The sequence below is a fragment of the Mesocricetus auratus genome, unplaced genomic scaffold (genome assembly GCF_017639785.1).
Source record: "Mesocricetus auratus isolate SY011 unplaced genomic scaffold, BCM_Maur_2.0 Super-Scaffold_100008, whole genome shotgun sequence".
NCBI lineage: Eukaryota > Metazoa > Chordata > Mammalia > Rodentia > Cricetidae > Mesocricetus > Mesocricetus auratus.
Genome location: NW_024429192.1, coordinates 24259666 through 24285871, shown reverse-complemented (window position 1 = coordinate 24285871; position 26206 = coordinate 24259666). Strand labels below are relative to the sequence as shown.

Sequence of the window (26206 nt, the reverse complement as noted above, 5' to 3'; positions counted from 1 at the left end):
ATTGAGATGGAGAAGTAATTTTAATCCATGCTCTGATCAAATGATATGTAACAACTAAGGAAAACACTGTTTGTATTACACCTAAATCTGCTTTTGTCTAATATTTTAGCTGGGAAGTTTTAAGATTTCTTCTCTCAAACATAAGATGGTGGCTGGAGGAATATTGCTTTGATGGGTTCCGTTTTGATGGAGTTACATCCATGCTATATCATCACCATGGGATGGGTAGGTACTTGATATGCTATAGATGTAAAGGATGAGTTTATTTTCCATTGCTAATTTGTAGCCAGATTTGAGGTTTTTCTATAGAAACATCTATGGCCATGCCTGCAATTTTCTTTTTTAATTGTCTGTTGTTTTTGCCCTTTGTGTAGTCATTTCTGATATGATTTAATAAGAGGGAAACCAAAAGTATACATTTCCATTTCTATACATCTCAGGAGTAAACAATCCTTAACACAAGGCTTTATTTAAAGGGCCATTTACTACAACACATTTAATATATATTAAAGCATATATTCAGCACTTAAACCAGATGCAAAAATGAGAACTTTTCTACATTACACATGAAGAAAATATGTGTGTCTTCTACTTGATTTAAATTAAATTGAAGAATTGATCAAGCTATCATTTTCAAAGTTGCATAAAATTAGACTCAGAATTTTAATTCCTTAAATACATGACAGAAATACTTGGTTTTCTTTTATTTTCTGATATTTGAGATTACGTCTTGCTGGTTGGACTTCTTTCTCAACATTCCTCTGGAGTGATGGAATGTCAGTTATAGTCCTACATACCCAGCCTTTATTTTATTCTATACATACATTTTGGCCATGGGGATCACCCTCCTGTGTAGTTTGTGTCCCCGTGAGACTCGATTGGTTATCAATTGGAGATAATTTCCTAGTTAAAGGTGGGTGGTCAGTGCAACTCTTGGAATCTTTGTTCCACGATGTTTCTCCGGGGCATTTTTTAAAAAAAGCTCACAGTTTCTTTGTGACCTTTTTTTATAGGGTGTCTGTGTGTGTGAATTTGTATCTGTGCCTCTGTGTCTATATAAGTTTTCCTTCACTCTTTTTCTTCTGTTTGCTTGCATTCGCCTATTCTAATATATTTGTTTTTGTTTTACATTAGTCTTCTTCTTTAGATGCCTATTTCTTTTCTAAGGTGAGACAGAAAGTGTGTGAGTCTGGAAAGTGGGAAAGTGAGGAGGCTCTCAGAGGAGTTGGGAGAATAGATATCATAATCACAATAGAGTGTATAAAATTCTATTTTCAATAAAAACATGGTAAAAATATGTGGGTACATGCTACCAACAAGAAAATAAAGATGAGGAGAGACGTTTAGACAATAAATCCTGAGAAGTGTCTTCTGAGGAGGGACTGAAGTGGAAGAGCCCTGCTGCTTGCTCTTAATCATGATACTGTCACTATCTATAGGGAGTAAGGTCCAACTGTCACACACTTGGCGTCATCTCTTATCTGTCCAGTTTAGAGAAAATGTCATTGAGAAAACAAAGACAAACATAGTGAGAGCCATAGATTCTATCATAGTTTAAATCTGCCTCCATTGAAGACCCAGGGGGTTGAGATATTGAGGATGTAAACAAAAGTTTATAGGTATAAGAAATACATTTCATGAGTGGAGAATCCCAGAAATTATAAGGAAATAATTTTGAGTTAATATATTACATTGTATGTATATAATATATTTAATATGTTATATATAATATTATATATTTTATTTATATCTAATATACACTTAGTAATATATATTACTTAAAATGTTAAAAACAAAACCTAAATTTGCAAAACAAATGAACAGATAGATTATAAAATATATGATGATATCATGTACTAAATGGTAGGGAGCTGGAGAAAATGGAGGATACATTATTACAATTTTAAGACATATATTTGAGGGGTCTAACATCAGTGTGGTTATCTGTACTATTTTTCTGGTATAGAATTTCTTTAAAGTTAAAATTAGTTTTTGGTTTTTTTTTTTTATGCCAGCCCCACCCCCCTCTTTCCATAACTCACATCCTTGCTTCACTAACAGTTCATAGGATAAATGTGATTAATTTGTCCAGGATAATGAATATACACTATACACCTATTTGTCAAGATTATCTTGGGCCAGCACGATGTCTCAGCATATAAAAGTGTTTCTAGTGCAATCCTGATGGCCTGCGTTAACCAAGCTGGAATCGAAGAATTGTCCTTAACCCTCACCTGTTTGTAGTCAATATACCCTGATGATAATAATAAAATAAAAAGGTTTTAAAATTTTTCTGAATTACATACGGAGACACGCTTTGTGTCCATTCCAAATTGTAAATGAATGTAAGATGATATTAGTAGTGTGGAGAAATTAACATATAATTAATATTGCGGTCTATGTGTGAAAGTACATATTAACTTATCCTTTAAAGTCACGAGGCAGCAAATGGACATGATAAAAAATAAGTGTCAAAATAATGTGGAACCATTATTAAGTATTGATTTATGTAAATAAGAGTAAATTGTCAAAAGAATACACTGTGAATGATACAATCATTCTAACCATACTTTACATGATCAAAATAAGAAGTGGCTTAGAAGAGACAGTAGGAAGTTTGGTGCTAATGTATTCACCATCATAGCAAATCTGTAGTGCACAAATCACAGCCATTTTAATGTAAATAATAGTTCAGTTTCAAAGTGCTTTTTGCAGTTACACTTTGGTTATGGCAAAGGGACCTACTAGATCCTAACACTGGCATTAAAAGATGTTTTTATTAAGAAAATGTGTTCTTTGATATGTGTACATAATACCTTCTGATTAAGTTCCTTTCCTGGCTCTCTTATCTCCTTCCATTGATACCAAACACCCCTCCTCCCTCCCAGACCCTTTCCCACAGTCATGACTCGGTTGTTTGTGACCCGTTTATTTCTTCAGAGCCATGGTGTGCAGAGGATTGAGACTCTGTCTGAGCCTATTGTGGTAGGTACACACTTAGAGGCAGCGAATCCTTCCTGCATCCTCCCATACCAACAGTTCAGTAGTGAGGGTTAGGGCCTCTGAATCCCTTCACTGCCCATGCCTGGCTGTTTCAGGGACCGTTGTTTTTCTTTTTTTCTGATATGGTAGAAATGCATTGGAAATTTGATGTTCAGCACTCAATTTCAATTGTATTTCTCATTTCACTGCTATAAAATTTAGTTAGAATTAAATGACATCTTTAAAGTGGTCTCTGTTCTTTCAAACAAATTGCGTTGCAGGATTTTCTGATCTCTGAGTATTGTAAAGGAATACTTAGTACATTTTCAGGTGGTAACTGCATTACACTTAATGACAGCTGTACATTCCTCACAATTTGAGCTATGTTTCTATAGACTTGAGACTTGCCTATTTATAGACTGTATTTCTGTTTTCCTGTTAATCAGGTCAAGGTTTTTCAGGCGGCTATCATGAATATTTTGGACTACAAGTCGATGAAGATGCTCTAATTTACCTCATGTTGGCAAATCATTTGACTCACACATTGTATCCAGATTCCATTACAATAGCAGAGGTAAGGTTATGTGATATTGCACCATCTGACTCCCTTGAACATAGAAAAATTTGTTAGCATACAGTACTTGAATAGATAAACTCATGTCATCAATAATTGCAAAAATGGAATTGTGCCATGACGATGGCCCAACTACCTTGTAAGGGTGGCACATTATTTTGAATTCACTGGCTTCCTAATAGGGGATAATTTACACTAATTACTCATCACTGTTCCATTGTTAGAAAGAACATGCCAGTGGTTAGGAAGTAAAATGTCCTAGTCAGTGGACAGGTCCTTCTGCCTAAGACCTTCTGTGGTGAAAAAATTTGAGTATTGATGTGTGTCTGTTGGCTCATCATTTATTTATTTACTTAATTGTCTGTCTGTCTGTCTATCTGTCTGTCTATCTGTTTATCTATCCATCTATCTATTGGTTTAATCATTGGGGATGACATAGACTCTGCCTGTACACTTTTCTGAAACATTTCATGTTCTGATACGGTTACCTTTCTTGTTTACGTTATTGCTCCCAGGCTGCCCAATGTTCTACAGTTATTCATTATTACTAAAAGTTCACGATTAACAGTCCCAAAGCTGTGCTGTGATGATAGAATTTGGTATATGCATAATTGGCAGTTCCCTTCTTGGTGATAAGTGTAATAAATTAAGAAGTTTGTTAAATGCTTATACTAATTTCAATTTAATACTACCCCCCATGGTTTTATGTCTTCTAAGTAGAAATTATTGTTAAAATGGAATTTAGCATGCTGGTGATTTTTATGTGAAGTATAGATGTGAGCATACAAGATACTAATCTTATGTTTAGGAAGAGTCAGCATGCTAGGTGGTGGCAGTGCACCTTTAATCCCAACACTCAAGAGGTAGATTTAGGTGGTTCTCTGTGAGTTCAAGGCCAACCTGGTCAACAGAGTGAATTCCAGCACAGCCAAGGCTACACAAAGAAACCCCAGGCCAGCATGGGACTGATCTGGACCCCCCCAAATGTGAGTGTCAGTGAGAAGGCCTGGGCAACCTATGGGGCCTGAGCAGTGGATCAGTGTCTATCCCTGAAATACAAACAGTCATCGTGTGCCCATAGCACAAAGAGGGATGCTTTCTCAGCCTGGACTCTTAGGGGAGTGCCTGGACCCTACCCGGAGTGAAATGACAGACTCTAGATATCCCCTATGTGGAAGGAATTGGCAATAGGGTGGGAGGCTGGGGGGGGAGGGGAGTGCTGGAGGAAGGGAGGGAGAGGGAACTGGGATTGACATGTAAAACAAGCTATTTAAAATTAAAATAAAAATGATATAAAAAAAGAAAGAAAAAAAAAACAAACAAAAAAAGACACCCCCCCCCAAAAAAGAATCAGGATTATCTATAACCTCGTCCTGTTCACATTCCACTTATTGAAATGAATTTCCTTCTAGAATTTACTATTTTTATAAAATTTCCCTGTCTGTCATTTTTCAGAAACAATAATACCTAGCTAGTTCATGTAATACTATTGTTATACTATAGATAGAAACACTTTTATTTCTGTCAGAGCTTTTGCCTTTTAAATATCATTTGGGAATATTTTCAAAAGATAGTCCTGAAATAATTCTTACATAGAATTATTCCACAAATCCCAAATTACAGTACACAGGATAATAATTCATAGTACCTGCTTCACTACATGTTCTTAGAGCTAATAATTATTCTTTGCTCTGAATTGCTCGTAAAAGAAAAATACTTTGAATTTTATTTCACTTCCTAAAAATGGTATTTTAATTTATCTGTCAAGCATCAAAATTAATTGTCAAATATATTTCTGACAATCCAAAGCAGAGATACTATATGTGACAAATTACTATAAACAATTAATGACAGTATAAATGAAAAGTGAATGGAAAGAAGAAGCAATTATTTAATACATGAAAGTTAAAATTGTTACATTGATTCTTCCACTCATTTCAAGTAAAGTGGTTCCATCATCTTGGGAGCTCTTGTCTGATTATCAGTGTTTCTACCAATGAAACTCTCAGACTTCAGCCCACTTTATATTACTTGGTTTTAGATTTTTTTTTAAAGCCAGGTGTGCTTTCAATTTATTCTATCCAAATTGAAAAGTGCTTCAATTTCAATACATGACTTCTCTATCTAGTGGGAGTCTCTTCAAAATGTAGAATCGATCTTTATGAACTTACTTAAAAATCTCTAAAATGAGTGGGTGATGAAATCTAATATAAATTTATATAGTAGAAATGATTTATTACTAAAGACAATTATAACAAAAACTTTTTAAAGAAACTGTTCACTGTTGTACAAAGTTATTTTATCAATGGAAACGTTTTTATGTGAGAAATCTTTTTGGTCAATAGCCAGAAGTACCCTTTAAGCTTTAAAGAACTAGATTTATTTGAATTTAAAACACACAATCATTCTTATACATATATGTATCATGGTTTAAATATATTTATTCTTTCTTTTTTCTTTTACATTTAAAAGGGTGGCCAGAAGCATCTCACTTTGAAAACATAAAATGACTCATAGCTTCCTGTGATTCTGATTTAGGGATTGTGAAAAATTTGATATCCATATTTTTCATATGTTTTATTTTTAAAAGGGTACATACACTATAGACTATATAACTGTTTTCTCATTCAAAGTTACCTTGGACTTAAATCTCAGCTACCAGCAATCATTCTATATCATCTGATCACAATAAAATTCCTTGCAAACTATGTTGTCTATAACTCCAGCATCTAATAAGGAGACTGATGTTTAATAGATGCTCATCCCATTTTACAACAGCAAGTTGAACCACATTTCTACAATATTTGTGAATGCATCCCTTCTGTTTTCCTAAGTATGCCTTTTAAAATGTCTTCCCTGTTGATCTTTATTCATTCTGTTTTGATCATGAGCTTTGAAGAACTGTGAGGAAACACTATGCTATGATAAAGCATTTCAGTTACTAGTAGTTATATACCAATATATCATGCATTTATTTACGTTGGTCTACCTAAAGAAAGATAAATTAGTTTCAAGTCCAGAGGAGTCAACAATTTCTTTTCCCAACCTTTTCTGTGCGGAGAATTTGTAGATGAGATTATCAAAACTACAGCATTTTAGCTCTACAGGCAGAGGTCTATGTCATCCCCAATGATTAAGCCATTACAGAGTGTGATGTCCTTTTGTAAGAATTTCCAACAAAAATTTGAACAATGATACATGTTGAAAACCTTATCATAAGTCTAGAGAGTATGTGCTTTTTTTTTTTTTAAAGATGGGCTCTATCTATAGTTTTGGAGCCTGTCCTGGAACTTGTTCTGTAGACTAGACTGACCTCAAACTCTCAGAAATCTATCTGTCTCTGCCTTCCAAGTGCTGGTATTAAATACATGTGCCAACACTGCCTGGCCACAAGAGTATGTACTTTAAAGAGACAGAATATACCAAGCTTAAAGGATTTAGGGGACACTGGTTGAAAGATCTAAGTCTCTTCCTCTGCTGCCTATGTCACTAGTCATATCCTGGCTGGTAAGTATTGTCATTTCATGATAAGTGTAGATATATGTGTTTATGTCCTCATTTATGCATGCAGGTAAATCAAATAAAGATATCTTGTTTATTGTGTACCTCACAGTATCGTTAAGTCCTTCACTCAGAATGTATTTATTGAGTGCCTTCTTTGTGCCAAGTGCTAGCTGCCAACCCAAGACCCTTTGGCCACATTAGCTTATAAAAGCAACTTCTTCCCAAGATGTACCTTACAGAATATGGGGTAGTAAGTTGTATAGCAAATGCTTAATGTTTGATGACTTAATTGAATCTTTAGCTAAAGAATTTCATGTTTCTGCTATTAGATATTAAACTTTATTACAGGACAAAAATACAAGTAAGGTATCTCATAAGCTGTTGCTATTGTAAAGGAACTGGAAATGGAGAAACTCCATTTGAAGACATACAGTCTAAGGAATGGGTAACTAAGAGTAAATGAGACTGGCCATAGGACTGAGCAGATGAAAAGGATTCCTTTGAAGTCTAGTGCCGAGTTAGAATGGTAGTATTTAGTTTGTATGCCGATGTTGTTATTACAGAAATATCTTCTGCTACATCTGTATTCTTTTGCCCAATTTTTCAGCTCAGCAGTCTGTTTGATTAATATTTACTTCTCAGTATTCTCAGGGTTTCATGGTAGGGGCAACACCCTGTCAAGAGATGTCTTATGTCTGAACCATGACTCTCCCATTAGTAACCCTCTGTCTCTCAAGATTCCTTCACCTGAGTGAGCCTTTGTTTCTGTATCTGCTAATGAAAACACCCGGTGGCTGATCTCAGTGACCCTTTCAGTATATTCTACTAAATTTAGTGAAACCACCCTCTTTCTTTACTATCAATGTATTCACTGTGTTGTCCATTTCTTCAGGAGCTAGTGCTCACAGGGCTATAGAAAGAAGTATTGCAAAGATAAGCTATAAAAATTTTTGGTTTTGGTAAATGTGCTAAGTAAATTGTTTTTGAAAAACATTTCTAAGGTTAAACACATTTTGAAAATACTTTTGCTGTTTTTCTTTTCTCAAGGTGATACTAATGAAAGGGGAAAAGCCTTTTGTGATGAAAGTTGTGCTAGTGTGAAAACATTAGAAAAATGTCTTATTGGGAACTAAGATATGAATTAACAATTGTGTTTGCTTTTATAATTATGTTATTAAAATACTCAGAAATATGTTCCTTGTTCCCCTTAGCTTCATGCTTCAGTCTAGACTTTGCTGTCAGGAAATGAATTTAAATAATATGAACTGATAATTGTATTATACTTTGTTTCAGGATGTATCAGGAATGCCAGCTCTCTGTTCTCCTACTTCCCAGGGAGGAGGTGGTTTTGATTATAGACTAGCAATGGCAATTCCAGATAAATGGATCCAAGTAAGATTCCAATGTTATTTTCATTCCCCTGTGTATCACATATGAAATTGCTAAATTTTTTAATTAATCATGATCATCAATTACAGATATAGGTGAAATATCAATTCTCCTATAAATGTGCTTTCTTTAATAAGCTGGTTCTCAAAATTTTAAGGGAATATAGTAAAGTTTTCAAATTTCTATTATTCAGGCAAGAGAAATTAATATTAATAAAATGTGGAGTAGGATTCTGCATTACAAATGTAGATCTGGGGAACTGTAATGGTCTATACTTAAAATATATCAAACTTTTCAAAACATGTATTGCTATCTATAAGCATCTAGTGATATAGAGATTCCTTAATTTATTGTGCTTCCTTCAGTGTGTGATTTCACTCAGCAAATCTTATTCAACAAATGCTTACCCAATCTCAAACATTAGCATAGAATAATGGTAGATGGTTGCTACATATTTTTCCTCAATGTACTTTTAGTATTTTTTTAAATTTTGGTTTCATTACTTAAACTAGAAATAAGCTTGCTTCACATTTCAATCCCAGCTCCCTCTCCCTTCCCCCGCCATCCCCACCAACCCCTGCACCCCCCCCACCCAATCCCTACACCTCTCCCCAGGGAGGGTGAGGCCCTCTATGCAGGATCTCCAAAGTCTGTCATATCGTTCTGGGCAGGGCCTACGCCTTTCTCCATGTGTTCAGGCTAAGAGAACATCACTCTATCTGGAATGGGCTCCCTAAGTCCATTCATATGCCAGGGATAAATATTGGTCTACTACCCGAGGCCCCATAGATTGCTGAGGCCTCCTCACTGACACTCAAATTTAGGGGGTCTGGATCAGTCACATCCTGGCCTTACAACAAAAAGTCTGGGGTCCATGAGCTCCCCCTTGTTCAGGTCAGCTGTTTCTGTAGGTTTCACCCACCAGGTCTTGATCCTTTGCTCATCACTCCTCCTTCTCTGCAGCTGGGTTCCAGGAGTTCAGTTTAGTGTTTAGCTGTGGGTGTCTGTCTCTGTTTCCATCAACTACTAGATGAAAGCTCTAGGATGGCATATAAGGTAGTCATCAATCTCATTATCAGGGAAGGGCATTTAAGGTAGCCTCTCCACTATTGCTTAGTTAGCCAGTTGATGTCATCCTTGTAGATCTCTGTAAAATCTCACGAGTGCCAAATCACGCCCGGTACTCAAAATGACTGCCTCTATTATGGTATCTCTCATCTTGCTCTCCTCTATTCTTCCCCTGAGTCAAACTTGCTGCTCCCCCATGTCTCCTCTCCTCCCCTATTTTCCCCATCTCTTTTTCCCAGCTCCCTCTCCCCTCCCCTATGCTCCAAATCCTCTCAAGAGATCCTGTTCTGTTCCCCTTCTCTGGGTACCATGCATATCTCTGTTAGGGTCCTCCCTGTTTCCCACACTCTCTGGTGGTGTGATTGTAAGCTGACAATTGCCTGTTCCATGTATAAAATCCATACAGGAGTGAGTACATATACATTGTTTCTCTTTTTGTGGCTGGGTTACTTTATTCAGGATTGTTTCTTCTAGTGCCATCTATTTGCATGCAAATATCAAGAATCCATTGTTCTTTTTCACTGAGTAGTATTCCATTGTGTAAATGTACCACATTTTCTCAATCCACTCTTAAGTTGAGGGGCATCTAGGTTGCTTCCAGATTCTGGGTATTACAAATAATGCTGCTATGAACATAGTGGAACAGATGTCTTTGTTGTATGAATGTGCATCTTTTGGGTATATGCCTAAGAGTGGAATTGCTGGATCTTGTGGGAGACTGATTCCCATTTTCCAGAGGATTCTCCATACCAATCTCCAAATTGGCTGCACAAGTTGGCATTTCCACAAGCAGCCTAGAAGTGTTCCCCTTTCTCTACATCCTCTCCAGCATAAACCGTCCTCGATGTTTTTGATTTTAGACAATATGGCCAGTTTAAGATAGTATCTGAGAGTTATTTTAATTTGCATTTCCCTGATAGCTAAGGATGTTGAGTACTTTCTTAAGTGTCTCTTGGCCATTTTAGCCTCCTCTATTGAGAATTCTCTATTTAGTTCTGTACCCCACCTTTAAATTGGATTCTTTGGTGATTTGGAGACTTGCTTCTTGAGTTCTTTGTAAATTTTAGAGATCAGATGTGGGCTTATTGAATATCTTTTCCCATTATGTGGATGGCCTTTTTGTCTTGTTGACTGTGTCTTTTGCCTTACAGAAGCTTTTCAGTTTCAGGAGGTCCCATTTATTAATTATTAATCTCAGTGTCTGTGATACTGGTATTATATTCAGGAATCAGTCTCCTGTACCAATTCGTTCAAGGGTGTCTCCCATTTTCTCTTCTAAGATTTTCAGTGTGGCTGGATTTATGTTGAGGTCTTTGATTCATTTGGACTTAACTTTTGTGTATGGCGATAAATATGGATCTATTTGCTGTCTTCTACATGTCAGCATCCAGGTATGCCAGCACCATTTGTTGAAGATGCTTTCTTTTTTCCATTGTATTATTTTAGCTTCTTTGTCAAAAATCAAGTATTCACAGATTTCTAGGTTAATATCAGGGTTTTCAATTTGATTCCATTGTTCTACCTGTCTATTTTTGTGTCAATACCAAGTTGTTTTCATGACTATAGCTTGATAATAGTTCTTCAAGTCAGGGACGGTGATGCCTCCATATGTTCCTTTATTGTACAGGGTTATTTTGGCTATCCTGCATCTTTCATTTTTCCATATAAAGTTGATTATTACTCTGTCGAGTTCTGTGAAGAATTGTGCCTGTAGTTTGATGGGGATTGCATTAAATCTGTAGATTTCTTTCGGCAGGACTGCCATTTTTACTATGTTGAACCTGCCTATCCAAGAGCATGGGAGATCTTTCCATTTTCTGGTATCTTCTTTAGTTCAAAATTCTTGCTATACAGGTCTTTCACTTGTTCTGTTAGTGTTACCCCAAGATATTTTATGTTGTTTGTGGCTATTGTAAAGTGTGATGTTTCTCTAATTTCTTTCTCAGTCTATTTATCATCTGTATATAGTTGGGCTACTGACTTTTTTGAGTTAATCTAATATCCTGCCACTTTTCTGAAAGTGTTTATCTGCTGTGGTATTTCCCATGTAGAGTTTTTCTGGTCACTTATGTAAACTATCATATCATCTGCAAATAGTGAAAGTTTGACTTCTTCCTTTCCAATTTGTATCCCCTTGATCTCCTTTTGTTGTCTTATTGCTCTAGTTACAACTTTAAGTACAATATTGAAGAGGTATGGAGAAAATTGACACCCTTGTCTTGTTCCTGATTTTAGAGGAGTTGTGTTGAGTTTCTCTCCATTTAGTTTGATGTTGGCTGTATATTGCTTATATTATGTACAGGTATGTTCCTGTTGTCCCTGATCTCTCCAGCACCTTTATCATGAAGTGTTGTTGGATTTTGTCAAAGGCTTTTACAACATCTAGAGAGAGAATCATGTAGTTTTTCTTTTGCAGTTTGTTTGCATGGTGGAATACACTGATAGATTTTTGAATGTTGAACTATCCCTGCATCCCTGGGATGAAGTCTACCTGATCATGTTGGATGATTTTTCTCTTATGTTCTTGGATTCCATTTGCTAGTATTTTATTGAGAATTTTTGCATCAATGTTCTAGAGCTTTCAGTTGTGCTATTAATTCTCTAGTGTGACTATTCTCCAATTTCTTCATGTGGGCACTTAGTGCTATGAACTTTCCTCTTAGAACTGCTTTCAAAGTGTCCCATAAGTTTGCGTATGTTGTGTCTTCATTCTCATTGAGATCTAGGAAGTCTTTACTTTCTTTGTTTATTTCTTCCTTGGCCCAGGAATGGTACAAGTGTGCATTATTCAATTTTCATGTGTTTGTAAAGATTCTGCAATTTGTGTTGTTGTTGAATTCTAATTTTAACTCATGGTGGTCTGATAAAATGCATGGAGTTATTCCAATTTTTTTTGTTCTTGTTGAGGTTGCTATTTTTACCAAGTATGTGGTTGGTTTTAGAGAAGGTCCATATGGCAATGAGAAGATGGTGTATTCCTTTGTGTTTGGATGGAATGTTCTATAGATATCTGTTAGACTCATTTGTGTCATAACTTCTGTTAGTTCCTTTGTTTTTTAGTTAAGTTTATGTCTGTTGGTCCTGTCCAGTGGTGAGTGGGGTTTCAAAGTCTCCCACTATAACTGTGATGTCTTATATGTGATTTGAGTTTTAGTAATGTTTGTTTTATGAATGTGGGTACCTTTGTATTTGAGGCATAGATATTCAGAATTGAGACTTCTTCCTGGTGGATTTTTCCTGTGATGAATATGAAATGACACTCTTCATCTCTTTTCATTGATTTTAGTTTGAAGTCTAATTTGTTAGATAGAGCTTGTTTCTTGGTTCCATTTCATTGGAAAATCTTATTCCATCCCTGTACTGTGAGGTAATGTCTGTCTTTGAAGTTGAAGTATGTTTTTTGGATGCAGCAGAAGGATGGATTCTGCCTTCATATCCAATCTGATAGCCTGTGTCTTTTTATAGGCAAATTAAGACCATTAACATTGAGGGAAATTAAGGACCATTGAGTGCTAATTGTTCTTTTTGATTTGTTGTTGATGGTGGTATTTATTTTTGTATTTTACTTGCTTTTTCTTTTGGCTTTTGGTAAAGTGGAATTATATATTTCCTATGTTTTTGTGAGTGTAGTTAACTTTCTTAGATTGGAATTTTCCTTCTAGAACTTTCTGTAGGTTTGGATTAGTGATTATATATTGTTTAAGTCTTGTTTTGTCATGGAATATCTTGTCTTCTCCATCTATATTGATTGAAAGCTTCACTGGTTATAGTATTCTGGGCTGGCATCCGTGGTCTCTTAGTGTTGGTAGAATATCTATCCAGGGTCTTCTGGCTTTCACAGTTTCCATGGAGAAGTCAGGTGTGATTCTCATAGGTTTTCCTTTATATGTTACTTGGACTTTTTCCTTTGTTGCTCTTAATGTTTTCTTTATTATATATGTTTGGTATTTTATCATGAGACAAGGGGGCTTTTTTTGCAGTTCACTCTATTTGGTGTTCTGTAGGCTTCTTGTAGTTTCATTGACATTCTTTCTTTAGGTTGGGAAAGTTTTCTTCTATGATTTTGTTGAATATGTTTTCTGCACCTTTGAGTTGGGTTTCTTTACCTTCTATACTTATTATTCTTAGGTTTGGCTTTTTCGCACTGTCCCATATTTCCTGGATATTTTGTGTTTGTTAATTGTTGTACTTAAGATTTTCTTTGGTAGATGAATCTATTTCTCCTAATATATTGTCAGCACCTGAGATTCCCTCTTCCATCTCTTATATTCTGTTGGTTATGTTTGCATCTGTAGTTCCTGATCATTCATCCACCTTTTCTAATTCCAGCATTCCTTCTGACTCTTTTTTGTTGTTGTTGCTTTTTTTCATTTTCAGCTTTCAATTGTTGCACTGTTTGAATTGCTTCTTGTAATTTTTGATTTGTATTATCTTCCATTTCTTTAAAGGATTTTCTCATTTTTTTCTTTTAGGGTGTCTATCATCTTCATGAAGTTGTTTTTAAGGTCATTATCTTCTGCTTCAACTGTGTTAGGATGTTCAGGTTGCTGGTGTATACTCCCTAGACTCTGGTGGTGTCATATTCGTTTTTCTGTTGTTGAATGTGTTCTTATATTTTCGTTTTCCCATCCCTTCTTCCAGTGGGTACAGGTGGGGTCTCTTCCTCTCTAGTGGATAAAAGTCCGAGGTTCTCTTCTGGTGGGTGCAAGCAGGTCCAATACTCTGATGGGTCTCATGGTGGGTGAAAGCAAGTCTGAGGCACTCCCTCTCCTGGTGGGAAGGAGCTGGGTTAGTACAGTACTGTCAGCAGACTTGTGGTTGCTTGGTGAGCTGGGGGTGAGTTGACCAGCCTGCTCTCCCCAGACCAGGAGATCCCAGAGTGGGAAGGCAGAAGTCAACCTAAGTGGAGGCCATAGCTCACTCTGCCCTTTGTCCACTTTTACTAATTTTAATAATTCAAATAATTTAGGTTCCCTCTATTCCTCTCTTTATTTCATTCTTTATTCCCTCTTCCCTCTCTCTGTCTCTGTGTGTGTTTGTGTGTGTGTGTGTGTGTGTGTGTGTGTGTGTTTCCATGAGTTTTCCTAAAGGACCAAAAGCACTATGTAAATTCAGGTTTGATTTGCACTCTTTGAGAAAATATGCCTATAATCATGGTCTGAATAAATATGAGGAACAAGACATCTATATGATGTATTAAGTACATATTAACTACTTCCAACAGACCATAGTGACAGGAGTGTTTATCTTAGTATTGGAAAGCTCATGGGATCTATGAACGATGTTACTGTTATTATCAGTTCTTTTCTCTTCTGTTCTTTCAAGCAGCTTCTGTAAAGCTCAGCTCTTGATACTGAGACTGTACCAACTTGACTTCTGCTTTTCTTTTAATAATGATTCTTTAAACACTAGCAGGTTCACAAACAACTATTTTCCTTAAAAGATGCATTAGGTTGGTTAGTATACAATGTTTGTCTTTTTACATTTCTTCCTTTGGCATAAGTTTTTCAGCCTAAATTTCTTGTCATTTCTAGTCCTCCATGTGTAATTCATTTCTGATGAAGTGCCAAATTGTACTTTTTAACCTGTCACTAAAATTCTTCCCCATACTTTTTGTATGTTCAAAAATGTTTCAAAAGTATAGATCAGCCTGGAATTATTTCCCAGTCAATCACAAGTAGCTCACAGTAGGACATAATCTCTTTGAATGTTGGTGGTGTTTTCCCCCCTATAAATCTATAAATTAGCCCATTAAACCTTTTAGTACCTTCTGTACAATAGTACTGTACAATAGTAGGCACTGTGTAATACAAATGGAAAGATTATTATCTATTGCCTAAGATATGATCATCTTGAATTCAGAAACATTTTGTAGGCACGTGCCATATCCTATTTTATGCATCTATTTAAAAATGTTTTTGCATCAACAATTTGTGGCTTTTGTTCATAAATCTAGATGGATAAATTATTTTTGACTCTTTGGATACAGGACTTTGCTCTGTTTTTATGAGCTACATAGTTAAGAACATGACTAGGGCTTGGGGATAAACTCAGCTCCTTGGGGCATTGCCTGCTCTTCCAGAGGACCCGGTACGATTCCCTATCCCCACTCTGTGACTCTGTGATGGTTGTAACTCCAATCCCAAGACTTTCAGCATCTCATTTTGGCATCTGCATTTAGTACATGGACGTATGTAACAGGCAAAACATGTAAAATAAAAAAATAGTTTACATTTCTTTTAAACTAAATAGATTGTCCCCAAATAGCAGTGAAACAATAGAACTTATTAAACCAAATGACAAGTCTGGTTGGAATATATGTAGCTTTTACTATCATCTACTCAAAAGATATGAATGAGATGTTAATTCTAGATTATAGTCTTGGTTTTGTTGTACAAAGTCATGTGAAATATTCCTTTTGTCTTCTTTTATACTTAGTTGATTAGAATATCATTATATTTTAACTGCTTCCATAAGAACTATTTACAGAGATAGGGAATGCTCATCGATTCTGGTTTGCTTTTGCCTGATCAGATTTAAATGGCTGAAGCTGTCATGTAAAGGTGTTATGTGAATTTACCTGAACTCATCATATGGAGGGATGTATGCATTTGGAACCTGTTCTCTGCTCATCCTACTTGAAACTTCTGGAGCATTAGTGTATTTATTTTTGTGACATAAGCATGGATTATACTTATGTTTTTTTTGTGTTATAGTTACATATCCATGTAGAATTTGTAACAAATAAGTGCTTTAATGTTGCTTATTTGAAAATTTGTGCAATGCTATAATGAATACACCAACATTGATCTGGGTAAGGTATAGAATGATCTTCTGTTGTCTTTGTAGATGTCCATTTCATTGACTCCCTTGATCCCTAGCAATGACTATTGTGATTTCATCTGTGTTTTTCTGGTACCATACATATCATTAGTTTTCTATTGAAATGGCAACTTGACACAGGTTTAGAATCTTGCTCTATTTCTCAGTCATTATCTCATCTGCAGACTGCTTCCATCATATATATTATCATACTTGGAGATTATAAGACACTCAAAGAGGTAACACAAATATATGAATAAAAAAGAACAGGAACCCTAGCACCATCTTGTAATTTTGTCTAGAAGCAAGTTTCCTGAATGCTTTGAACAGAGACTTGGTCCTAGCAGAAAAAAAGTGTACTGACTAATAGAGAAACTGCATTTAGGACATAAACTCAAGCAACCTCATTTTGAGGAGACTCTCTGGGAAAAGTAATTTCAAAGATATTCATAGGTTTAGGGAAGAGATAAAACATCAAGTGTGCAAGAGCAGTCACTAGGAGGGAACACTTCATGTGAGGGATAAGGGTCAGCAGTACAGAGCATATTTAACCAAGAAAGAGCAATTACTGACCCAGGAGATGACATCTGAGGTCATAGGTCAGCAGCATCACAGCAGGGCAAAACGGCAGAAGCCAGACCAAAGAAAATGAAGTGGAAGGAAAATCAGTGTGGTCTATTAAGATAATAATTATTTTATAATTAGCACTTCCATTCTGAAATAATTGTTTTAATTATCATTGTTTATGAATGGAACAAAACACCCTTCCTGCTAAAGCATTTTTATTCAAGTCTAAAAATGTAGCAAGTGTGTCTCTAGTGTATGAAAGTTACTAGAAGACCCAGTGCAGAATTAAAGGAAAGTGAATCAATGTTGACTGCCAATCATGATATTCCAGTTGTTACAGGAAATAAAACCATGTCAGAGATCTCACAGTAAAATTTGAAACATATCCAAAAATCCAGTCACCTGCACACCAGCCCACATGGTATACCCTTCCATTTTTAGGTGCTGATTAAACATTATAGAATGATATGAGTGAAATATAAACAGCAGAAACGTAAATGAAACCCAGCATTATAGCCTTATTAGTATCTTATGGGTACATAAATATCCACCACAATTGCCTTTTGCTTTAATGCTTTAATGTGTATGTTATTTGAAGATAAAATTTTATTTTCAGTAAAGCACAAACAATGATATCATTGGGCGTTGGTGGCACACGCCTTTAATCCCAGCACTCGGGAGACAGGCTGATCTCTGTGAGTTGGAGTTCTAGGACAGCCTCCCAAACAATATAGAGCAACCCTGTCTCGAAAAACAAAAACAAAAGCAAAAAAACAATGATATTATCACTATATCTACATGTCACACAGTTTAGAATAATATGTATGCTTTCAGGTTGAGGCTTAAACAAAGAAAATTGTGTGTTACTTATAAGTTGGTTTTCTCTCTTCTGTGTAGTTACTTAAAGAATTTAAAGATGAAGACTGGAATATGGGCAATATAGTATACACTCTCACAAATCGACGCTACCTTGAAAAATGTATTGCTTATGCAGAGAGCCATGATCAGGTAAATTAATACATATAAAGTCATTTTTCTTCTGTGTCAGTATTTATCGTCCTCATAATCTTTGTATTCTGTTACATCTCTAAGCACAAACTGTTATAATTAAGTACAGCTATTGTAATATATTTATGTGTGTACATACATGAATCCACACTTGAAAGGCATTTAAAGTGACTTTGTAGGTCTATAAATTATACTTCTGAGTTGCAGTACAGCGCTTCCCATTGAAGTTGCAAGTGTTAATGGTTCCTTTTGTCATAAGAATAGCGGTTTTAATCTAGTGTATTGGTAGTGCGACAATAGGTCTCCACATACAGTTTTCCCCTTTCATACTTTCTCCCTCAATTCCAGAAGTCTCCTGCTGTAATTCATCACCCAGGCTGCACTTGTCCCACTTTAGTCTGTCCCCTCTGCAGCAGCCTGAGTTATTTACCAAAGAGCAGGCATCAACTTGTCAAGCCATTTCTATTGGCTGTTGCTTGCCACTCAAAGTCACTCATGCAAGACCATTTTTATCCCTTTCCCCAACTCTATGCCTTCTATTCAGTACAGTAAAACTCTGCCTGTTTCTGAATGGTCTTCTTTCAGGCTTACACTACCCTTCACGTACTTCACCAGAGAGGCTAGCATTCAACCTGGCTCAGGTACCACATTCTCTGTGAAGCCGTAATTCAGGAAGGAAAACTTAGCTGCCTGGTGGTCTGTATTCCCATCAAGCACTAGGGCAGGCAGAAACTGTTCCCATTCATTTTCACCCCTACACTTAAGTACTGTGACTGTGCCTACAGCACTCAGTAAATACAGCATGTTGGGATAGGATACACCATTTAGCAATTTAAAACTTGATTTCTCTATGTAGAACTAGATGTCTTAGAACTTGGTGTGTAGACTAAGCTGTCCTGAAACTTACAAAGGTCTGCCTGCCTCTGCCTCCCAAACTCTGGAATTAAAGGCATGCATCACTGTGCCTGCCTCATTTTTATTCTTATAGGCATCAAAAATATTGAAATGTTTTATGGGTAAAAATAGAGGAAGTAAATATTTTGAAATTCTTAGGAATGTCTATATTAAGAGAATAAATGCATGTTGTTATACTATTAATAGACATGTTATACAAATAATGTCTTTTTAGTTTCTTGTTAGGAATGTTCAAATGTACAGGCCATTTGAAAAGAGCCCTGTCTTACATTCTTTTTCTTTTGCCTGTGACTACAGTAAATTTGAACACAACTGTGCTTGCTCAATTTCATGGTTTCTTTTTTTATTGGTTTTGCACCATGTGGCATATTTAGGTACTTGTGATGAAGCAAACACCTATGGATACAATGAATAAGTCTAAATACATATAGAGTACATAGTAAAAGTTACTATATAATTTTTAGAAACCTTAACCATTAAGTATCTAAGATTATCTTTATCCCAGGGGGATGTATTTTAAAGGGTTACTTGACTTGAAAAATAATCTTCTCCTGTAAACATAAACTAAAGTCACCAAAACCCTTTGAAAGCTGAATCAGAGATTACAAAAGCAAGCAGGTATACATAAGCATGTGAGTAGAAAAGGCAAATTGTTTAGGAATATGTGCTATAGATCGTGCATTCATACTTCAAAGAAGACATTCTAGGGTTCATAATTTTAAATAACCCCAAGTGAAACCCTGAGACTACTGAGAGAGACTGTGGGTTGTCCTGTACTACTCATTTCACTATCTATTCTGTCAATGAGTACTGTCCTTAACTGTTTTATTCTTCAGTAGTGCATGTTGTCAGGCCCTCTTTCCTGCTGCCTAGACCATTAATGAGTCACCTGTTCTAATCCCCAGTTGTTAACTTGCAGATAAAATGAACTGAATTTAAATGGCAAACAAAGTGAGATTCCAAGCTTGAATTTTTATCTAGTAATGGAAACAAAGGATCATTGTAATTCCTTTCTCTACTGTACCATTTCATATACGTGCATATGTGTATTTTAAATTTTTCCCATTGTTTCAAAGCAAATAAAATCATGGTATATAAATCATTTCAGCCATATAATATTCTTACGACTATAGGAATTTGTTATGAGAGATTCTTGGCCCAGCAGGTTGCACCACCCTTGAGCTCCAAAATAAACACACAAACACTGTATTAATTGTGAAACTGTTGGCTGATGACTGGTGCTTCTTATTGGCTATCTCTATTTTAATTATTGGCCCATTCTATTGATCTAAGTATTTCTGTGTGGTCTTATCTTATCGGAGAAGGGTCCCCGGACCTGTTTCTCCTCTGGCAGTCTACATGGTGACACTTGTTTATTCTTCCCAGAACTCTCCTCATCTGGTAGCCCCGCCTATCTTTCCTGCCTGGCCACTAGCCAAACAGTGTTTTATTCATTAACCAATAAGAGAAACATATATGCAGAATGACAACCCCCATCAGGAATTGATTCAGAAAAATATTAGAAAATTTAAGCGCCATCTTAGACGTAACAAATAATGTACGTTTCTCATTATGATCTTCTTATCCATGTTTTCTTAAAATTAAACATTGTTTTAAAAAACTGCATTGATCCCTTTTGCCATCTGCCTTTCAGCAAAAAAAGCAACCACTGAAAAATTAATAATGGTCCAAACGCCGGTTCTATATTATTTGGTCCCCTGTATAGCCTTGTGCTATTCTGCTGTAAGCTATAACTGCTTATGCTTAGTACCCATGCTCTTGGTTTACGTCCGTGAATTGTTTCTCTAGGCCCTGGTTGGCGATAAGACACTGGCATTTTGGTTGATGGATGCTGAGATGTACACGAACATGAGTGTTCTGGCTCCTTTCACTCCAGTTATTGATCGAGGAATACAGCTCCACAAGATGATTCGGCTCATTACTCACGGGCTGGGTGGAGAAGGATATCTGAATTTCATGGGTGAGTGTGATTTATACAGAAAGTAAACCTGTGCTTAAAATGTTACCTAACATAAATGATGAAGAATACTTGGATTTAGTTTTTCAGATTTACAAAAATATATAAACTTTTAATTTGATTCATAGTTTTTGTCAATCAGAATGCTTGAAATATTTTTAAATCCTAAAATTGTTGTTTTAAATGTTTGGATTCTGATGCTATTGTAGAATTTTAATATTAAACATAGTAAAGTTGTAGTTGTCAAATAACAATCTAATAAGCAAAGGATTGGGATTTTCTCTGAAGATGGGGCCCACCAGATACTTGTGTCACACGTGTGAAAGTCATGGCTCAGAGGCAATGTGAAGAGCTCAATACTTAGTTTTGCAAGCAGCAAACTACTAAACATCCTTACCTAAAGAATGTTGACTAATAAGATAAGGAAGTTAGCTACTATGTTTCTATTCATCTGCTCTATAGAAAACACTTGAATGTTTGGATCTTAGGAGAGTCAGGCTTTTTGGCTGGACAATCACAGACAAAGCTTCAAAATGGAAGAGCCTGATTTCTGACTCTTGCTTGAGAGTTTGATTTCTTTCATTCTTTCTTTCTGAGAGTTGCTATATGAATCTCAGGTTTTTGGTAGCCTCTCTTTTTTGCAAGCTGTAAGTTTGAAAATAGGCTTCAGAAAGTTCCTAATGTGAACTACTTCCTGGTTCTTAGTGTTTCTCAGAGTAGAGCAATTTCTGTAGATCTCAGGCATTTCTTAATCTACCCTCATTACTAGTCATAATATTTCCAAAAACACAGTCACATTGTCTTCAACCTAAGACAGACAAACGTTTTCTGCTTTTTTTGTTTGTTTGTTTTGTTTTGTTTTCTGATGGGAAACTCTTTTCATGAAACTCTCAAGGGTAACAAACTAAACAACTGTAATTTCTCCCAACATCTATCTTTGTATAGGGTTGATGAATTGACCACATGTGGGATAGATAGCAAATGTACCTTTGAAATTATTTTATATAGAGCCTAGAGCTCTTCTCTAATGTTAATTAATTCTAATTTTTTTCTTGAAACAGATCATTCCAATTTTAATTTAATCTTTAAAAAAGTCAGTCCACCATGCTATCTTATCTAATTAATGTATTCCTCTGCTTTTAAACCAGACATATCTAAATAGCTTTAAATTTTACAATTAGTAAAATTTAATAGTTCCCTACTATCTGTAACAAATGTAAATATCTTTCATATAATTTTGTCAGCATGTCCCTGAACTGCTTAAAAGCCTTCAGTCCCTCTGTGTCCTCTAGATGTTCAGTTAGTCATGAACGACAGTGCGACCCCATCCCGCCAATTCCTCCTCCTTGATCATGTGTGCCATCCAGACTATCTTTCATTTTATCGAATTCCCCTGTCTTTCTCCAGACTGGGTCCTGGAACTTTTACTCTTCTGCTCTTGGATCACCCCACTGTTAGACCCTCCGTCTTTAGCAGTCTTGCACTGCTCAGATCTCCCACTGTAGCTGCTTTTACTAACTGACCTCCCTGTGCTGTGTTTCCTACTGTTCTCAACACACACCGTCATGTGATTTCACATGGTCACATTTAAACACTCTTGATGATTTTGTCACAGTTTGATAAACTCTGTACTCAGTGAGCATCCAGACCCTCCACTCTGCACTTTTCCATCTATGAACCAACTCCACAGTACATTATTACAGAGCTCTCACACTGACTCAAGACAATGTGTATGTGTGTTCAGGCATCCATTGGAATGTTCAACATTAGTTCATTAACTGTAATCAATCACCACTTGTTCTCGCAAGCATACTACATTTTAAAACATTTAAGAAATTAATTTCTAAAGGGGAAGCAGTTAAAGAAATTATGCTAGATGCAGGAATAATATAATTGTTCATGTTTTAGTCATTTTCATAGCTCATAGCATTTTGTTTTTGTTTTTTCCACTGGTAGAGATTTCATTGAAAAAAATTTTATATGCTTTTGTTTCTTTTTGGCTTGTTAGTTTTTGACTTTTAATGTTTTTTGTTGTTGTTTTTGTTTTTTGTTTTTTTAGTAGAGTTGAGTTGGTAGAATGTGGGAATCTGGGAGGAGATGTGGCTGGGAAAGAGTGTGATCAAAATATATTCTTAGGGAGAATTTAAATCAAATGAACACAATAATTGATTATATAATTTTTGAACATTTGGGTATGTGTTCTGTTTATAACACCATTCATTCAGCTCCATCTGTATAATCCTAGAAAATATCAGTTTGGCTGATTTGCTTTTTATTTTTCTGTATACAGTGTCTCTAATTTAGGGTTTCAAATATATATATATATATATATATATATATATATATATATATCATCAATCATAAGAGAACTGCCATGTAACTGTTAATAAAGTAAAATGTGTCACTTATTTTTTTTCTTTCTTTTCTTTTTCTGGCAAACCCTTGTTCAAAAGAAATCTGGGGACAAAGGTTAGGTGAATATTAAACTATGCTTCACTCCAGCTGCAGCTGCTGCTGTCGAGGCTCTGAGAGGTAAAGGGATGTGTTTGCTGGTGTACAGCCAGAAAGTGACGGCAGCTGGGCCCTTGTTCATTCTCATGGTGTTTAACTGGAGAATATTACAAAATAATTATACTTAGCTCAATTTGTAGACTAGCCACAAATGTGTGACTAATGACTGAATAGCTTATTGGGTAAAAATTATCTGGTTGGAATGCAGTCTTCTAAATGTTTTATTTGTGAATGGGTATAAGGTATCTTTATTCTGTACAGTTTTATTCATGGTAGTGTTGTGCCTACCTCACAGGCTTTTGGGGGGAAGGTGTGAAATGATTTAGTGCTTATAACATGCAGAGTGTTTCCAAACATGTAACCTTCCTCAGCTGTTACATAAATTTACTATTTTTTGTATTATTAGTTATGGGTCCAGAACAGTGCTTTGATTCCATATAGGCATATTTTTAAGAATATTTTTAAAGGTGCATTGATTAATATAAGAGTTACTTTAGGTGTCTAATCCATTTATATTTTAAAGTGTCAGAGTGTAACTAGGAACAGGGACTCTTGCTGGTCCACAGTCTCATATTTGAAAGTAGACTAAGTAACCTAAGGACAATTTGGAATTTGCAAGAAAAGAACAAGAGGCCAGGTGAACTGCAGGCCTCAGCAGCATGTGGGAGCAGAGTGATGAGTCAGAGAGAGAAAAGGGCTTGCCTTCAGAAACAGAGATCAAGGATGCAGTCAGGCTCATTCAGTCCGAATGCAGCTGCATGGGAGGGGTGTGTATGCAGAAAGATTGAGGATGCTGAAATGTCAGGCAAAGGAGATTAGAATATTGGCCACTAGCACAGGAAGCAAGAAGTTAGACCTCTTTACTCGGAAAGTGCCCAGGCATTGCAGGGAGGATTTGCAAGCCACTAAGTCCACGGAGTAGATTGTGGGGCACGTGTTCATCTCTTGGGAAAGACAGACCTTTCCACCTTTTAGCCTGTGTTCAGGTGTATCATATTTCTTGAAGTGACTGTAATAGACAACTTTCCTGAGCAGTATTTACCTGTCAAGGTGACTGACAGGCTCATTTGGGATAGTATATCATTGTGATCGTATAATCCCTGAGGCAGGTTGGAATGTCTCCTATCTACCCAGAGCCAGGGAGGGTGTGTGGTCATATTTCTTTTTTAAAAAAGTCACGCAACTGACTACATTAAAAAATAGTAAGTAGAGAGCTGGAGGCATCGATCCGCATAAGAGTCCTTGCTGAGCTTGCAGAGGCCCTCGGTTCTGTCCCCAGAACCCGTATCACACTGCTCACACCTCTCAGTAACATTGCTCATGCTTTCTTCCAGTCACTTTATGCAGCTGTGTACATGTAGTGCACATTTATGCACCCCCACACATATACATACGCATAAATATAAAAATACGCCTAAAATTAAATGAATACATCTGTAAAAGAGCCACTTTTCCCGAAAGGAGATACCCTTCCTTGATGGACTTCAGCATCTGCTTCCTCTTTCATGTGGTACTTTAAGTCTTAGGTAGGGGCAGTTATGATAGGTTTTCTTCCTTAATCGTAGACATAGGAGGGTGAGCCCACAGTTGACCATGAAGGAGACACCATCTTCAGTGGTCTCTAAGCCTGCTAAGTTCTGACCATCTACATAGGAAGAACAGGTAATGATTATTTGTTCAGAGCCATTTATGTGTTCCCAGTTTATATTGTACAATATATTAGAACATTTCTGTAGTCAGTATTATCATCAATATTACCTTTTTCATATACAACGATGGATACCGAATATTTCTACTAAGGCAACCTTAGATTTTTTTTGTAAAAGAAGGTCAGAGTTTGCCTTCCTTGTTTTAATTTTTTAAATTTTATTAATGAGCTAACTTGTCATATATATTTGTTAGGTAAAATCTATGTGTCTATGGGATACAAACACATATCTCTCCACAACATTTTTACACACACACACACACACACACACACACGAACGCACACATTAGGGCAAATGTGCTCTTTGCAGGTTCAAACTTCAAAGTGTCTCTATATGTGGGTATACACTATACACAGTGACAAGGTAAACAAAGGATATTGTGTAAGTAGGCAGCAAGCTGGGTTAGGTTGGGTTTTTTAGCTGGGAGGTTGGGTTTTTTACCTTCTACCAAAACAGTTTAGAATAGGAAGGTTCAAGAAAGCCATGTTGAAATCAGAATGAAATAGGCCTAATGCAGTTGAGAGATCATTTGAATTGAAACTTCACTGATAATATAAGTTTGAAATAAATAAATAAATGGCAAACAAAAAGACATACAGAAATTAATTAAGTTTTTTTTGTTTGTTTTTAAGCAAATTTAATGGGGGAAGGTAGGGACTGGCGACAGGTCAATAATTCCCAGTGCTTACTCTGCAAGAAGGAGACGAAGTTTGGATCCCCAGAATACATATAGACTCTATATGCTGTAATACAGACACCTATATTCCCAGAAGTAAATAGACGTGTGAGATGGAAGCAGCAGAATCCCTGGAAGCTAGACTGCCAGCTAACATGGCATTAGAGAAGAGAAAGCAAGACCCTGACTCAAAACAAGACGCTGGCACAAGCAGAGGGCCAAGGCTGTCCTCTAACTTCCACATGTGGCATGGTTTGTATAGACCCACACACTCTGCAAGCATCAATGTACACACACACACACACACACACACTATACTTTGTGAAAACCTTTGAATCCCTCTATACTGTTTAAGAATGTCCTTCAATCATTGAGTGCCTTTATAGGTTTTTCCTGTATATAATGTAACTATAAGGATATGCCTTTAAACAGTAAAGTTATTAGTAATTGTGTTAAAATGGATATTTGAGTTTTTATAATCCTAGTAAAATATGTTTGTGCTT

At 36.1% G+C, this 26206-nt stretch overlaps 1 protein-coding gene across 1 annotated transcript in view; it reads left to right on the top strand.

Annotated features, from left to right (window-relative positions):
* Gbe1 (1,4-alpha-glucan branching enzyme 1) overlaps positions 1-26206 on the top strand; it is a 241375-nt gene that overhangs the window by 157042 nt on the left and 58127 nt on the right. Inside the window, exons 8-12 of the mRNA XM_005082053.4 lie at positions 110-225; positions 3429-3556; positions 8354-8452; positions 17804-17914; positions 20639-20810. Coding sequence (XP_005082110.1) covers positions 110-225; positions 3429-3556; positions 8354-8452; positions 17804-17914; positions 20639-20810 — 626 coding nt within the window. The remainder of the gene's footprint in view (positions 1-109; positions 226-3428; positions 3557-8353; positions 8453-17803; positions 17915-20638; positions 20811-26206) is intronic.